Source organism: Bombus vosnesenskii, unplaced genomic scaffold (genome assembly GCF_011952255.1).
Source record: "Bombus vosnesenskii isolate JDL3184/JDL3185 unplaced genomic scaffold, Bvos_JDL3184-5_v1.1 scf7180000013334, whole genome shotgun sequence".
NCBI classification, from domain to species: domain Eukaryota; kingdom Metazoa; phylum Arthropoda; class Insecta; order Hymenoptera; family Apidae; genus Bombus; species Bombus vosnesenskii.
In genome coordinates this window covers 324,377-342,276 of record NW_022882972.1, presented here as the reverse complement: position 1 = coordinate 342,276, position 17,900 = coordinate 324,377, and the positions used below count along the sequence as shown (strand labels likewise).

Sequence of the window (17,900 nt, the reverse complement as noted above, 5' to 3'; positions counted from 1 at the left end):
CTGCGCTTCAGTTTCCATACTCTATCGTTAATCCGAGCGACATTTTAACCAAATTTCCAATTCCTTAACTTTCCGCCTCGAAACGTGGGAATAAAACCAATTTTTGCCACGCGTGCAATTTATCGGCGTAACTTTACGAGCTAAAGACATTGGCTTGGCAACTAAGTGATTGCGGATTTCTCAATACCATCTAATGACAAAATCCGCAATCACTTAGTTTCCAACCCAAACAGATGAAAAAGATTTTATGTAATTTTGTAAGGGGAGGGGAAGGTATTATTTTGATTTCGTTAGTCGAATCTCCCAATTTTTCCAGATATGAACTTTACTTTTTTTTTTAGATTAAATTATTTATTATAATTTAATTATTTAATTGAATAATTTAATTATTAGATCGATTAAATTATTCAATTAAAAGGAAGCATTTTCTTTTAAATTGAGAAACGTAATTGTTTCATTCTTAGGAAATCAACAGGAAAAGATTCTGCGACGTTTTACAAAGGAAGCAGATATTGTTTAGATATTTTATAGATAGGCTATAGGTGTGTGTAATGGATAAATCAGTTGGCGTCGATGTATGTGTACGCGTGTGTACAAGCATTATCTTCAACTGTTACCTGTTTCGACTTCCACAATTACGTATCGGATTAGGCGTGGTCTGGGTGTGCTTTGTCCGCTGCATCAGTCACTTTCGATCGAGTAAAGTGCGTCTTTGGAACGAGCGAACGGAATCTGCATTCTCGTCGTTGAATTATTTCTTAATTTATAATTATTATTTATAATTCACTGATATTTCGGTAGTAAAAATAAACAAAAATTGGTAGCGTTCACGGTGATGTTATTACGATGTGAATGAACGTTCCGTTCGAAAGCAGATCGAAAGGTTTGAAGGTTTAGGTTCAAAGAGACTTCAACTTACGCGATCGCAAGCGGAGTGACGATCAATGTGGCTTTTGAAAATGCGAATTCAATCGAAGAAAATCTCAAATACGCGGCAAGCTGACTTGCCATTATGTCACACGTATCGCACAAATACTTCTATTTCATACGACTTATTATCTGAGCGCGGAATGAAATCGTGACAGGTCGTTTCATCATCGTTTAACTTATTTTTATTTTCGTTTCATTTCGGATAGGAATTGCATTAAATTCGCGGCACAGGTAAATTATTCTTTGAATTTCGCACGATTCTTTGTATCTTGTCAATCGTGGATCGTAATTTAGTCGCGTGTAAGCTGATATTTTTAAATCGCAAGTCGGCACAGAAAAATCTGCGAGACAACAGGTCAAGGTATTGAGTGACGTTTATGCAAAACACGTTGTTGACACAAACGAGACGAACGACATTGCGATAGGGTCGTAATCGTGATACGGCGAAAGAACGAGACTGAGATGGTGAATCGTGTGGCACGCGTAATCTCTGTAACGCTACACTTCTCTATTATCTGCACACTACCTGCGTTTTATCCGCGTTACATCCTGTATATATGTTATTACATTCGTACGAAGTATGTGTACACAGGATGTTCGTGATACATCCGCGTTGGAAACAACCGTGCGATTTAAAGAATCGAGTTCTCCTCCGGTGTTCGGGACGAAATAAAACTTTTATTTGATCGTCCAATTCGCAGACAGTTTACTGTGACTTTGTACTATAATTTCGTTTCAATTGAAATTTGGATAAAAATCATTCATCGAATTAAGGTAATTAAGGGAAAATATCGTTGCATGGTATTATAAAATTGGATCGATTAACGAGGAACATTGTAAACTCGAGGCGCGACGACTCAAGAAGAATATCACACAGAGATTGTCAAAATGATATTTAAAGTATAATAAATTCGAGAGAAGATTTCAATATAAAGCAATTCCCGACGCGTATCTCGGATACGTACAATTTCTCTTAATAAAACTGCAGAAAATTACGATGCGGAAGAACGAAACGCGAATATCCGAATGTACTTTGGAAGAAGTTGCTTTATACTCGTTATATTCGTATGTGAGATTAATTCTATTAGTATTTCGTATCGCGCAAGATTATCTAAAAAAACATCTAATTTTCCAATTCAACGAAATACGATATATTAGATACATTACGTATATTATATTATTACATGTACATTAGGTTGCCTGAAAAGTTTCTTTTGTTTTATGAGGAAATAATAGACAATGTTTTTTGTTGTATATTAGTTTATTGAATTATGCGCGAAGATAATAATAGAGAATTCAATAAAATAATATAAAACAGAAATTGTTGTTGATCTATTATCACCTTATGAAACGAAAGAAACTTTCGGACAACCCAATACTATAAAAATATATTACACAAAAATTGACCAAAATCATATTTTCTGCTCTGAAGAATAAGAATAAGCCTATTCTTATATATCAACCTATAATAAATTTCAAAGTGTTTCTCCATACTTGTGGAATCTATATCAGAATAAGATTAAAAGTGTTCGATTTTCGATCTAATCGAGATCAAATAAGATAAAAGAAACGAACAATTCTCTGTTTTGAAATAAAACTTCGTGAAACTACGTTTCCTATCCAGAACAGTAGAACGCGCGAATCTTTTATTTACGAATTACCTTATAATGCAATATCTTCTGATACAAAGAATTACGACTGATCACTGCGACGACCACACCAACTGCTCGTTCAGCAGCGTTATTTTTATTCTCTTCCTGCAACAATCTCGTTCAGTGAGATCAGCAGTCTCGAAGACATCCTATACACGAGCGAGCAGATCGAGCGATAAGACAAACAATCGCGAGATGGGACACCTCGTATCCTTTTGTCGCTAACACCACGATGTACGTATCTTTCGCAAGAACAACGTGTCTATATTGTTTCGATGTGTTATCATTTAACACGGCGGTACACGCGTGCACACATCATCGCCAGGTACACACAGTGTCACACGTTGCCACGTGCTGAAATACTCAGCTGTTGAGTCTGCATACGCGTATATCCGATTCCTCTTGCACTTAGCCTTCTGTTCCTTCTTTTCGTCTTTTCCTCTCTCACTTCCCTGTCTTTTTTAATCTACCACGTTCGAGACTTTAGCGTAGTTTTACAAAAACTTCTTCGATCGATACGCACCTCGTGGTACTTTTGAAGATTATCATATATTATACAGGGTGGTTGGTAACTGGTGGTACAAGCGGAAAGAGGGGTGATTCTACGCGAAAAAAGAAGTCGAAAATGTAGAATAAAAATTTTTCGCTTGAGGCTTTGTTTTCGAGAAAATCGACTTTGAATTTCCGCTCGGTACGCGTGCGGTATGAGCGAAAATTCAAAGTCGATTATAATTGATCTCATTGTAGATCGTTGTCTCGATGAAAAATTAAAAAAAAAATTTCATTCTATATTTTCGACTTCTCTTTTTGCGTAGAATCACCTCCTTTTTGCTGTTGTTGTGATCGAAGGAAAAGGGAAGAGGGGGAAAAAAATTATAACGAAACGCTATGTTCAGAGCAAAAATTGGTCAAATTTCTTTAATTTCTCACTTCACTCGATTTTCCTTTCGACGGAGGAAAAAAGGAAAAGCGAAGAAGACCATCGAACGCTACATTTCTTCTAAAATTGACTCAACACAAATATTTTCCGGCCTAAACCGATTTTCTCTAATCTTTCTTTGCACTCGGTCTTCCCTAAAAATATACAGACAAAAGTATACAGTTAAAGGAGAAAGAGAGGAAACGGGATATAATCGTGAAACATGGTATTTACCACAGAAAAATCACCGAATCCTGTGTAAACTATATGCAAATTGAAATCGTAAACGTGTAAAAATTTGAAAATTCTTGGAAATATCATACCATCGGTTTCGTAATTGACGAAGTTACGACTAGAGTACGGATATTTATGCAAATTCATATTTTTATACCGACAATGCTACTTTCGTAAACGCGATCTGAAGAGACAGTTCTCGTCGTTAAACATTACAAGTATTACACTTTGATTGTTTTACATATTTTTGCATATCGTGTACATTACGCGTATTTCCATACCTTCAAATTTCCCACGAATATGAAAATTCACGGTCTAATCGTAATTTCCTTTATCTTTCATCTGTGTTCGTGAATTCAACAGACGCAGTTGATTTATTACAATAGCAAAACGCGGCGTACGTTATTGTATTTTATGAAAAGCGACGACGCACCGACCATCATCGTTAGGCGTCGCTAATTAGATTTGTACAACAACGAAACGCATTGTTTTACGAAAAGCAGCAATCGACTGATTTAGACCATTAGAAATCTTCCCCGTGTAATTAAACATTTCGTAAGGACACGCAGATTACATCGTTCTATGAAAAATAGCAATGGACCGACACAGATCGTTACAAATCTGAGATGTAACTAAACTTCTCTAACGAAACACAGATTAACGCTACTTTACCAAAAAGTATCAACTAGCTTTCGACGCTATAAATCTCAAACGCAATTAAATTTTTGTAATAACAGAACGCCTTCAAAATTCCTGTAAAAACAAGATCATTCTACGAAACACACCAATGGTCTTCTGACTTGGCAGTCTCAAAGTAAAGATAATTAAACCTTTCTAACAAAAGCACAGATTCACGTCACATTTTGTAAAACAACAGCGATGCACTCGACCAACGTCATGACGAATTTCGACTCTGTCTATAGAAGAAACATAACGGAAAAATAGAAGAAACATAGTGGAAAAATAGAAGAAACAACGTTTCTTGCGATCCTTTGGAGTTCCACGAGCGTCCAGCGGTATCTGCGCGTGTAACGGGACGCTTTTACACAATGGTAGTACGTTGTTGCTCGTGTAGAGGAGAGGAGGTGAAAACAAGGAGAGACAAGAGGGGTCAGAGGGTTAGGAAAAGCCGATTCAGAATCACCGAGCACGTTGTTAATGTAGATTGGCCGATTGCGGGGTCGATGAATCACGTGGTTTCCGGGCTGCGTGTCCGCACGCATATCGAGGCACGCGTTGACAGAACGCGGCTCTCGTGACTCATGTATTGCTCAGGATCCTGAATCTTCCAGCTGCGATTTGCACGAACAATCCCGGGACGAAATTTGTCTACCGTTGTTTTCTTCTTTCGGAACCGTTCGTCGTTAGGACAACGATCACCCTCGTTTGATTCGCGATATTTTCTTCACGAATTTGCTACACGATTATACAAGAAATTGAAAGATTCGATGAAATGCTCGGAGAACGTGTTTACTTTGTAACACATAGTCGTATAATTTATTTTTTACTGTATTAGGTACTGTTCATCGAATACAATGCAACAGTATTAAGTTAGATACGAAAGTATTCCATTTATAAAGATACACTTCGACCACGAATTTTCATTATATTCAACAGACATCTATAGATATATTTCATATGTGACTCGTGCAACGCGCTCGTTTATAGACGAGAGAAATTCCATTTTTCCGTAGCGAAGGAAATTCAAGAAATTCTCTCATAGTGCGAATTCCTCGCAAATAATTCCCAAAAATTCTGCGACTATTCCAATGAATACAAGAGGAAACAGTAATCGTTTGGAAAGTCCACTGCTGAATACTCTTCGCTCTAAAAGGACTGCGCTCTAATTACAAATATTTCCAAGTTATACTTCGACTTATTCTCTGTATCAAGTTATTTACTTGCCTGCAATTGCCTGTGCCGAATTGAAATTCTAACTTAAAATATTCCTCGTTCTCAGGTCCCCGAATTATATTCAGAATTGTCTCGTAAATAATAACAAAAATTTCCCAATGGACGAACCTTTGAATCGGAGGACCAAACGAGCGATACGTCGATAGTCCGGAGAAACGTGTCAAAGGTCGATGGAAGGACTTTGGTCACTTTGGACGCTGGTGGGAAATTGTTTCCGAGTGTCAGGATATCTGGAATCGATCGATGCCGTTATAAACGTGGAGGAAAAGCTACGAGCAAGAAGATTGTCGATTGATAATGTTGCTGGTGCGCGCGCGTTATCAGCATCAAGTACGAGCGTCTTCGTAAACGATAAACAGAAATGGCTACAGTATAAACACGATGCGCCTTGGATACATAGTTTGATATTTAATTTTTTATTTCGTCCGCCACTCTTCCCCGCTTCGTCAATGAACTGCCGCGTGAAACGATCATCGATAAAAATGTGCTCGAGAAATGAAACGAGTATCGAACGCGTGACTCGATAGAGCAGAACACGTATTTCGTTTCTAATTTTTTCGAAAAGTCAACAGAGAAGTTACGAGATTGTTTGATTTCGATTTATCTGATCGATTCAGTGGAATTTTAACGGGGAAAGAAAATTGTACGCCTCGTACGGTAGATCGCGCGTACATTCAAATGAAAAACAAATATTATCTCTTCTGGATTGTTATCAAGAAACATTCTAATGGAATATAATCGAAGTTTCAAGTCGATTCGATTCTCTGTTCTAGGTATTAATTTTCTCTTCGTCGATTAATTCTGTAGAAAATAATAAAACGAAGAATTTCTATCGTAGAATAATTAAATGCCATTCTGGAATCCTCGAAAACCTATGGTTTTCGAAGAATGAATTTTTGAAAATGCGGATCCTCTCGCAATTAAAGGGCTAACCAGATCGAGCAGCTGCGAAATTGTTTATCGATAGAATTTGAAACGAACTTTAGACTCGATGGATTTATTTGCTGGTGATGGTTTTCGATCGATGTTTGAGCAAACTGTGGCGAACCTTGGCAATGATAGACCTTCTCGAACGTTATCTTTACTTGGGAACGTGTTGAGAAGACGCAGATAATAATTCAAAGCGCCGACTATGCGTTGAGATTTCAAAATGTGTACTTGTGTTGCATGATCCGAGCGTTAATTCATATTCATAATCATATTCGATGCATTCATATTTAATTCATATCCAGTTGATATTCAATTCATAGTCATGATCATGTTCAATGGTGTTCCGAGCAGAAATTTCCAATTCGTCGGTGAATCGTATTTCAGATACAAGTATCATCTAAGTATGCAGAATGAGGTGTAAACGAATAATGAATACGTAGTAGACAGGACGCGCGACACAACGAAACGATACTGATTCTTAACGAAGGCCCAAACATTTTTTACAATCTGCCACTACGTATGTATAACGTGTATACTTACACACGCGCATCGACACGATACAATGGCCGTTGTTATTATTATCTTCGCTATCGATATCACGCGACGAATCAATCCTAACGTAATTACATAATTCATTAACACAATGATCCAACGGCACAATTACAGTGACGTTTAGCATATAATAAGATAAACACGTTATACCTGACATAGCGATCTGAATAGCTACATACGTGCACTGGCAATAACGTCGAAACAAAATTAATTTAACCCGTTAACGCACGACCAGCCAATCGTATTCCGCACCGATAAACACGCATCACGTTTTCGTATTTCTAAAGGCACTTGCTTTCTATCGGCTTCCATCTCGCGCTTTGCTTCTTATCGGACTATAAAAGCGCAGGATCGGAATTACAGCGTTAGAATTACAGACAATATATCGTTACATAGGCAAGAAACGATCGCGTTGAAAATAAGGTCGTGCATTTTTCAACGGTTATAGGAGATTGTACGTGAAGGGGTTAACAGCGTAAAGAAAATAGAAAGGAGGAAAAACAGGGACAAATTGTGGGAGAATTTTTTCGAAGGAAGACAAAAATCAGACTCAGAATGAACGTCACTCACCCATGGTATCTTCGGTCGTCTCGCGAAGCTAACCTTTCCACCAGGTAACGAGGAAGAATCTCCGACGCCTCATACAACCGATCGTTCTCTGTTTGCCAATCGAATCAGCGGATCGATCGATTGCGCAGTTACTCGAACGGAATCGGCTCGCGTCTCTGCAACCAAAACAATTCCAACTGTGTCTCGCTGTCCTACTAATTCAGGTAATGAGACGGTAAACTGTATAAATGCCATTGTAAATATCGTTTCATAGTGGCGGTCGTTAATAACTCAATTTCGTGGTTCGTGTGAAATGAGTAAATAAAAAAAAAAAGAAGAGAGATAAAAGAGACGTAAATGGCAGGAAGGAATAATTTCGATACTGTTAAATAACACGCGTCTGTTTGTTAATCGAACGAATCGGATTTTCGTTACTCGGTATCTTTATAGATTTGAAGAGAAGATATCGAATTATTTAAATCGAGGACTATTGACACTGTGTTATCTTCTCGTATTAAAATACAAACTCACGATTTTCATCATTTTCTCTGCATTATTATTATGCTATTATATATCTGATAATACTATCAGTATATTTCGTTGCTCCTATGTAGATAAATATATCGTAATACTACACTGTTTTTTCGAAATTAATTATTAACACGATATAACGTAAATGTATTTCTATTATTATATTCTTAAATATATCAGATTGCCCGAGAAGTGTCTTTTCACGTCTTTTACAACGACTCACTTTTATACAAACATGAAACCTAATCTATCGAACGTTGCGATCTTTATTTTGATAGAAGAAAATAGATAAAGTAATATAAAACGAAAAATGTTGTGCATCCGCTATTTCCTTACAAAACCAAAGAAACGGACGACCTAATATATCACAGTATGATCCACAAGTTGTCAATAATTTCTACTATTCACGGAACAGCCAGTTCCAATAAATTATCGTGATATTCACGCGTCAGGAAATTAATAACAAATTACGTATATCCATAATAAAAAAAAATAAATTACCCTACGTGACGTTAATCGCTACTTTGCGCAAACAAAATAATTCCTAATCTTCCTTGTACTTACGTCGTTTACCCTTTCGACGTTATGTGCTCACTCGCGGCAACGATTATCATCCACGCGTGTTTACTCTCGCGTTTAACAAAAATACAACGGTACCGTGTACAAACAACGGTATTAAGGGTTGAAAGAAGAAGGAACGATTGGAAGGCAATAGGAAAAAGAAGAAGGAATAACTGCATAAACGAACTGTCGCTAGTATTTCACCGTTATGTCAGACGCGAGAGAACGAGCAACATTCCTGGACCGTGTCCAGAAGCGATCTGAATTCCTCAGCAGAGAATTCCAACGAGACTGTCATTCGAGGGTCTCAAGGTGAACACACGGTGGATCGGCGATCTGCGTTTCGCGTATGAATGAATACCGGTCGATCCCCACGCTGTAGCTTCGCGGAATCACCCTTCGCTCGTGCTCCAGTTAACGATCGGGGGGACGGCCGATTCTTCCTTTCCTCGCAAGAAGGGACGACCCTCTTTTTTAGCGTTTCGCATGCAGGATATGCGTATTCAAACGCAACGGATTTTTCCAACGATCCTCTGTTTAACGCGTGCTTCGACGATTGGTGAAAGTTCGGCTGGCTGCGGTTGTGACAGCGTTCGAGTTGCGCGAACATCGTTGCGGAGTAAAACTGGTGTTTGCGGAAAATAGAGGAAAGAGGCGCGTGAGAATGTCGAGAAGATACGAATTTAAGGGGAAACGTAGCGGAATTTCGCGCAAAGGGTAAGAGGACATTTTTATACGAAAAATCACGTCACGTGCGCGCCACTTTGACTGGCAGCGGTTACGACGGTGTTCGAATCGCGTGAAAATCGCGTTGCAGAGTAAAACGTAAGGCGTTCGCGTGGCATCGAGGAAAGATAGAGATATGGCGGAATGTTTAAGCTACGTTTGAATACGAACGTTTCAACGTGGATTCGAAGGAGAACGTAGAAGATTTGGGCGGGAGGAATGCGTAAAGAATCATGTTACGTACGCGTGACTTTGGCTGGCAGCGATTATCATAGCGTACATGTCGGACAAAAGTTATCGGAAAATAAGGCAAGTGCTTGTTTGCGGAATATGTATCGAAAAAAAATAGAGGTTTGACAGAATGTTGAAAAGGTAGACGAGAACGCGACAGAATTCCGCGGAATGAATAACAAATTTTTGCATAAAAGATCGTGTTACATATGCGCGACTTTGGCTGTCATCGATTATGATAGCGTACAAGTGGCGCAAGAATTATTGCTAAATAAGACAGGTATCTATTTGCGGAATATATATTAAGAAAAAATAGAGGTTTGACAGAATATTTAAAAGATAAGAATTTCAAGAAAAACGTAAGTTAGAACGAGACAGACGAGAGGATCGGATGCAAATATTTGCAAATATTGCAAAACGTCGATATCTATAGCCGAAAAAGGTTCGCCGTGAGATCGTTTCATCGTGCAATTTCCTATAAATCGAACGCAGCATTCGCTCACAGCGACTTTCCATCGGTACGCCGCGAATTTTTATTTATTTACGAAGAATTTGAAGATAGAAAAATTATAAAATACGTACGATAGAGAGAGAAAATCATATTAAAAGTATCCGAAATATAATACTCGCCATAGTAATTAACAGGTAAAGAAATTCTCTATCTAGATATAGAAACGCGAATTTGCATACGTATCTACTTACGAATGTCGCATGCTTGTGTTATAATAAAAGAAAAAAAAAAATATCCGACGTTGAAAAGTATCTGATGTTCGTAGGAAATCTCGTGTTTGGAGTATTTCAGGATTTTTTTTCTACATCACACACTAGATTACAAATACAGATTACAACTTACGTCGTAGAGGAATGAGTGAATTGAGAAAAAGAAGAAAATAGGACCGTCGAGGATCGAAATATTTCGAGAAATATCGTTGAATCTTTTCGTACTGTGTTCGATCGATGACTGATGCTATCGATTATACAAAATGTTACTTGTGCTAGGTAATAGCATTTATCATATTTTACGTTGAATATTCCGTAAACATAAGCGAAACTTCACTCGTAAACGATCGAGATTATGATTATGGATAATGTATTATCCTACTTGCTGCATACGTTTCAACGCATGAGAATATTGTCGATATGTGATTTCAACTGAAATGACGTTGTCGATTGAAAATTGCGGAAGTATATTGAAAAACACTTTTTCATGATAATTTATACGAAGCATTGTATATAAAAATAGAGCTTTCTTGACCTATCATACGTAGCATATTGTTAGATTCAATTACAAATGTCGTTTATCCAACTTACTACGTACTCTGTTTGTTTTCGTTCCTCGAAATATTCTTAACGCCGTTGTGTCTTCAATTCAGCTGTACGTTGGATTTTGCGCAGTTTATTGAATTCTACAAATGCAAATTAAAATCCATGAAACGTTGGAATAAAAACGCGCGGCGAGTATTTCTCAAAATTCGAGGAATAAACTGTCACGAGCATGTCTTGAATTCACGAAACGTTCACGGTGCATTTTTACTTGAAATTATTTTGGTAATTCTTCGACAATTTTTCAACATCTTTGATTGAATTTTATCAAATTAAGAGCAAGATTTGAAAGAATACCGTCAGCGAGATACTTGGAATTTAGATAAAGTCGGATGCTAAGCTCTGGACGGTACGTGTGAAGGTAAAAAGAAGAAAATCGTCTCCAACGTAGACTCCTATCTTCTTTCAATATTTATTCGATAATCGACCATAGAACACTCTGTATATCCAATTGAATTTCTCAGTACACGTAATAACGAGACATTAAATAATCGTTCGATTAAACGTTCTCGAAAAGTATTTCGTTGAAGCAGATAAGCATCTATTGGGTTGGCAACAAAGTAATTGCGGTTTTTCTCAATACCGTCTAATGAGAAAATCCGCAATCACTTAGTTGCCAACCCAATATCATCGCGTGATAATGCGAATTAGAAATTTTAAGGGATGATATGCAGAAGAAAGGCCGAGGTATCTAGAACGAATCAAGTATTGATCATCGAGTATTCAAAATCGATATAATCGCTTCGTAAATATTAACATCGATATTATAAATAGCGCATCGGGTTTCGTGTTTCGTTGCAAGCAACCTAGAAAATAAATGTCGGTCACCGATAAAGCTGAATAAAATTAATCCTACTCTGTTCGATCGTGTCAACCCTTTCGCGATTACGCGTTTGCTTATCGGCAAATTTCAAACACTGGCCGATATATCGATGTTTTGGAGATTTTTCAAAATTCAAAATTTCCACGTGTCTGTGGTTCTTCGGCTTTCGACCAAATTTCTTTTTTTTTTTTTATTTATTTATTAAAATTTACAATCAATTCTCGCATTGAGAATTTTCAGTAATTTTAGACATGGCTAATTATTTACAATAAGTTAATACTTATTACAGATAAGTACAATTTATAAGTATTATAAATAAGTAAATATTACTTAATTTAGATAACTAATTGAATCTAGCGTTTAGACCAAATTTCTGACGGTACGTTGAGCTTTGTTTCGACGTATCGCGAACCTTCTGATTCATTTTCCCGGGGCAAAACCGAAGGTTTAAGATCTAAAACGTTGAAATCGTTTAACGTGTAATTCCATGTATCACGCTTATACGTCTTACTTGCGGATGATTCACATTTTCGTGAACGCAAACGAGAGAAGTGGAATCTCATTCGCCAAATATTCTGTAGCTACTACGTTACAGATACTTTGATTACGTGTAATAATACTGACCATTCGAGTTTCCTGTAAACGCATAAACAGTCCCAATCTAATCGCATGTATCTATCGGAAGTGAAAAAGAAAAAAGAAGAAAATTTTGGAGTAGTTTTAAAAACTATTATTTTCCTCCGCTTCTTAATCACAAGTCGAACAACGTGACTCGTGAAAGACCGATAACGCAGCTATCCTATCTCGCAATGAAGGAGAATAAATTTTCATATGCTACGCGAATTAATATCAACTGTCCCGACAACACAGAAACACGTTGTTGACTGGTTACAAATAGTCCGAATCGAAGGTAATGGTAGATTAAAGGGTTCGAAGAAAAGGTCTACGGCCCACTATCGTCAGATTATTCGAATTTCGAGGAAGATTTGAAACTGGCGGAAACGAAAATCGAATACTTTCTCCCGACATTCCGTTCTGGTTCGAGCACGGTTTATTTACACGTAGCGATAGTATTTCTAAGAATAGTGCACGTACGCTGGTGGAGGCGTATTATCGGCCGAGTACCAAGGCGATCCTGCTTTTCACGTAATTACGAGCGAAGAAGACACTTTGCGTTTCGTCGTTATCGTTTCGTGTGTCTGGCGAGCCGTTTTAACTTTTTCCGCTTAGACAATTCCGCATCGGTGGAATTCTACGTTGCAAGAGAAATATCGTACGAGGAGGTCGCTTTAGTCCGGAAGACCAGAGCAAAGACTCGCGATAGATAGGACGATGTAGAAAATAATTTATATCTGTAGCGGTGGCTGCAAGTTTCCAGCCAAAGCAACAAAGTAACAAGGAAACGAGCTAAAGAATTTTTGCCAAAGGTCTCTGTATTCTCGCAAGTATAACGTGTCCTGTATCTTGTAAGATGAAATAAAGAGGAAAAATCGCTGCAAGAGAAATTTTATTAAATATGTAACCGATCGAAATAGAAACTTTTGCAAGGAAATCTTCGATTTCGCAAACAATTATGTCTGCAAGATTTCGTTATGAATTTTATAAATTTTTATCACAATAATTAGATCTGTCTTTAGATTTGACGTTTCGAAGCAAACGAGCTTTTCTACCAAACATTCGCTTTTCCGATGTCTATTTCGAAACTCCAACGATCTGGAATGATAAAAATTGGGCAGAGGTTGATTGCGCGAGTTGTTGAAAGCTTTCAGGTTCCTAGAATTTCATTTAACGACAATATTCTCCTGTTTCGATATAAATTCTACGGTTTCGGTCTTTTCTTGAAACATCGACTCTCTCGCTTTTCCACTGACATATCATCCTAGAAAATTTTCCATGGAAGTGGAGCGATAATAGTATTTCTATCCTCTGTAATTATTCCATCAACGATAGTACGCCCGCGTTTTAAATTCTGCAACCTTTGTCCTTCCTTACGACGTACACTCTCTCACCTGTGCCACTTTTCCTTCGAAATCTTCCTGCAAAATTTTTCACGCGAGATTAACGATAATTCGATTGGACGTAGCGCCAGGTAGAATTAAGCGAACGTAATATTTCCAATATTAAGAGCTGTTGCCATTCGGATAAAGTAAAATTGCGAATTCAGTTACGTGTTCGTATTTCGTCTTCCAGCGAGCAATTCGAAAGTGAAAAACGTAAAAGCGGAATAAAATGAAGAAAGGAAGAAATACGAAAGAAAAGGTGTTGTACTGCGTTAGATGCGTCTCAAAAGTGATTTACGAGGTTGAAAGTAGACCGGCTGGCGATTGGCAATCGCGTCGGAGGAAAGCAACGCAGGCAACCGGTGATTTGAACGGGCGGTGTTTCCTCGCGCGATTTTTCCTCGTGCTCGAACTGGCCCGAAGGAAACCGGTCGTCTTTATCATCGTGACGATAAGTCAGGCGCTTGTCCGCTGCTTGCGCAACTATTATGCGCCAGAGAAACCGTGCTTCGTATGCAAAAAAACGTGCTCGTTTCTTCTTTCGCTTCCCCCTTTTTTTTCTGTTTATTTCCATCGTTCTAAATGTACAAGCAGATTACTTTTCCTCTGCTTCGTAAAGAAGTCGAACTCTTTTCATATATTTTTCTACGAGTTTTCTACATTTTGTTTATTCGCCGGACGTAAGATAATTCGGATACGTCGACGCTTTCGTTAAATATTTATATATGCATAATTAATATTTATATAAAGATTCATTTCTTTTTCTTGTTAATAAATCTAATTTAAACGCTTACTTTCGAGATCTTGGAAACTATAATTTGCACGTTGCGATAACGTTGAATATTTATAAAAGAGTAAGTGCTAGAATATTATAAATATATGATAAACACGTGGTTGTAGGTATTCGGAAAAATGAAAGATTGTCAGTAAGCGTTCAAAGAAACAGGCAGAAAATTCGTTTTACATCGTTTCGTCTTTAGAAGGGTACAAAGTGGAGCGTTAGAAAGGATCGTTTTGAATGATTGATTTTATGCTTTCTCTTTTCCTCGTTTTAAGCTGTTTTATCGTGGTTAAAGTTGAGTTCAACGAGGAAAGATAGAATTAAGTGGAAGAGAAGCGATAAGAGATCGTATTGAAATGAGTCTGACAAGTGTACGAGAGGCTGGACCATTCGAGAAGTGGGGAGATAAATATCAGGATTGGCTGTGGTCCAGAGACCAATAGCAAACGAGAAGATTACGCTTGCGCAGCATCCGATCTCTCTCGGCATTCATCTCTCTGGGGATACTTGATTTTTCACGAAATGAAGATGTAAAGCAGAATAATAAAAGGATATAGCGGAATGATAAAACAAAATTACAAAAGGTATTGAATAAAATGCTGTGGTGAGAAAGTAGTCATTAATTTTATGAGGTAAAGTAAACTTCAAAATAAATTTCAATATTAATGTGTGATATTAAAAATTATAATTTTTACCGTTGTACCATTTTGTAAATTCTTTTTGGTATTTAAACGATCGAACAATATTTGGAATAATATTGACAGATGACGATATAAATGTTGTTCGTTGTACATTACAGAGGCTCTTATACCATTTCCATTAAAATTTTAGTTGCTTTTATTAAAATTATAATTTTTATCATTGTACCATTTTGTAAACTCTCTCTGATATTTAAACGTTCAAACAATATTTGGAGTAATATTGACCAATAACGATATCAATCCTGTCCATATCCTATTTACATTACGCACACTCTTGTACCATTTTCATTAAAACTTCTAGTTGCTTATTGTTAAAATTATAATCTTTACCATTGTACCATTTTGTAAACTCTCTCTGATATTTAAACGTTCAAACAATATTTGGAGTAATATTGACCAATAACTATATCAATCTTGTCCATATCCTATTTACATTACTCACACTCTTGTACCATTTCCATTAAAACTTCTAGTTGTTTATTATTACAATTATAATTTTTACCATTGTACCATTTCGTAAATCTTTTCTCATACTCGAACATCTCATATTCAAATAATATTTGTCCAGAATTTTGTTCATATTCTATTTACATTACACATGCTCTTATGCCATTTCCATTAAAACTTCTAGTTGCTTATTATTAAAATTATAATTTTTATCATTGTGCCATTTTGTAAACTCTTTTTGATATTTAAACGATCGAACAATATTTGGAATAATATTGACAGATGACAATATCAATTTTGTCCATATCCTATTTACATTACACACACTCCTGTACCATTTTCATTAAAACTAGTAGTTGCTTATTATTAAAATTATAATCTTTACCATTGTACCATTTTGTAAACTCTCTCTGATATTTAAACGTTCAAACAATATTTGGAGTAATATTGACCAATAACAATATCAATCTTGTCCATATCCTATTTACATTACACACACTCTTGTACCATTTCCATTAAAACTTCTAGTTGTTTATTATTACAATTATAATTTTTACCATTGTACCATTTCGTAAATCTTTTCTTATACTCGAACAATATCCAAACAATATTTGTCCAGAATTTTGTTCATATTCTATTTACATTACAGAGACTCTTATACCATTTTCATTAAAACTTCTAGTCACTTTTATTAAATTTATAATCTTTACCATTGTACCATTTTGTAAACTCTTTCTTTCTTTTAAACAACATGTAAGCAATATTTGGAGTAATATAGACAGACAACGATATCAATCTTGTTCATTGTACATTACTGAGACTCTTATACCATTTTCGTTAAAAATTCTCCTTGCTCATTGTTAGTTACTGCTGATTTCTATAGAAATTTGAAGATACAGAAATGCAAAGAACGCATGCACCACATACAAATGAATAAAATATCCAAAACCCGGTAACTTTATCGATACTCAATAGATAAAACATTTTTCTATCTCAGAATCCCATTTTGCAAATTGTATTTACAGACACGTCAATTAACAAAAATATAAAGTCCACTTATTATCAACCTTCGCTCTTTCAATTAAGAATCACCAATTTAATAACTTTCTCATTAATGCCAATCTTAACCGAATCAAGAGACAGACAGACAAACAGACAGACAGATAGGTGCAGTTAATTCTCAATTTCCCTGAACCAAACAAACCTTCCACTCGACTGTCTCCATCAAAATACAAGAACGCTGTAATGATCACAATATTACAATTTCAGCAAACGTTAAATCGCTTTTGCCAACATCTTTCTCGCAAGATCATCCAAGAGAAACAAGGAAGAGGAAGCAAAGGGTCATCGAGGAGAGAAGAACCGGAAATAAGGCGAGGAAGAGAGGTGGGCCAGGCCAAGATCTGGGGTCATAGGTTCGTATACCTGCACGTTCCACGGGGACTTTGTCCGCTACCTGTTCGATCGGCAACGTGCGTGTGGAAACGTCGATTGTCGAAGGGCTGAGGGGACGCGATGATCCGGTATAACGGGAGAGGCTGTCAGGTACGCAGGTCAGAAGAGACCCAAGGGTGAAACGTTGCGGGTCACGCAGGTACATAACCCTCCAAGGGGCCCGTTTAAATGCCCTTACTTCGCGTTAACCCTTTCTTCGACACGCGAGTGTTAAAAAATCTTCGATAAAATATGGTATACCGCGTTTCGTTGACCGGATGCTCCGATTGGAGGACACTTGGCGAAGAAAAGAAATTAATGCGAGGCCGGAAGAACAGGAAGGTGAGGAGGAAGGGGGCGCAGACATCGGCGAGCTCGGAGTTTAGAAACCGTTTGCGTAGTAGGAAGGAGATGGACAATGGGGTGGAGAGAACCGTTGGGTGTTTGCGGAGGAACAACGAAGAGAACGATCTATCGGGTCATGTTCTTTTGGGCTGACAAGGGTTGATCGATGACGACTGGTTCTGGTTTGATGTAATTTCGCGCTGATTAATTTGTTGCAACCCAAATGGGCATTGTATACATTGACGAATTAGGAGAATCAGATTGGCGATGTTTAGCGTTGATACGTCGCTAATGAAATAGCTGATAGGATTCCTGTG

General features: G+C 37.2%; 1 protein-coding gene across 2 annotated transcripts in view; it reads right to left on the bottom strand.

Annotated features, from left to right (window-relative positions):
- Positions 1-8,879, bottom strand: part of LOC117235909 (ras-responsive element-binding protein 1) — a 104,883-nt gene extending 96,004 nt beyond the window's left edge. For both annotated transcript variants that reach the window (XM_033498378.1, XM_033498379.1), the window contains exons 1-2: positions 8,776-8,879; positions 7,702-7,856 (exon numbers count right to left, since the gene is read on the bottom strand). Coding sequence is in view for 1 of the 2 variants with exons in the window: in XM_033498379.1 (XP_033354270.1) it covers positions 7,702-7,705 (4 nt within the window). In the remaining variant the exon portion in view is untranslated. The remainder of the gene's footprint in view (positions 1-7,701; positions 7,857-8,775) is intronic.
- Between the last annotated feature and the right edge of the window lie 9,021 nt (positions 8,880-17,900).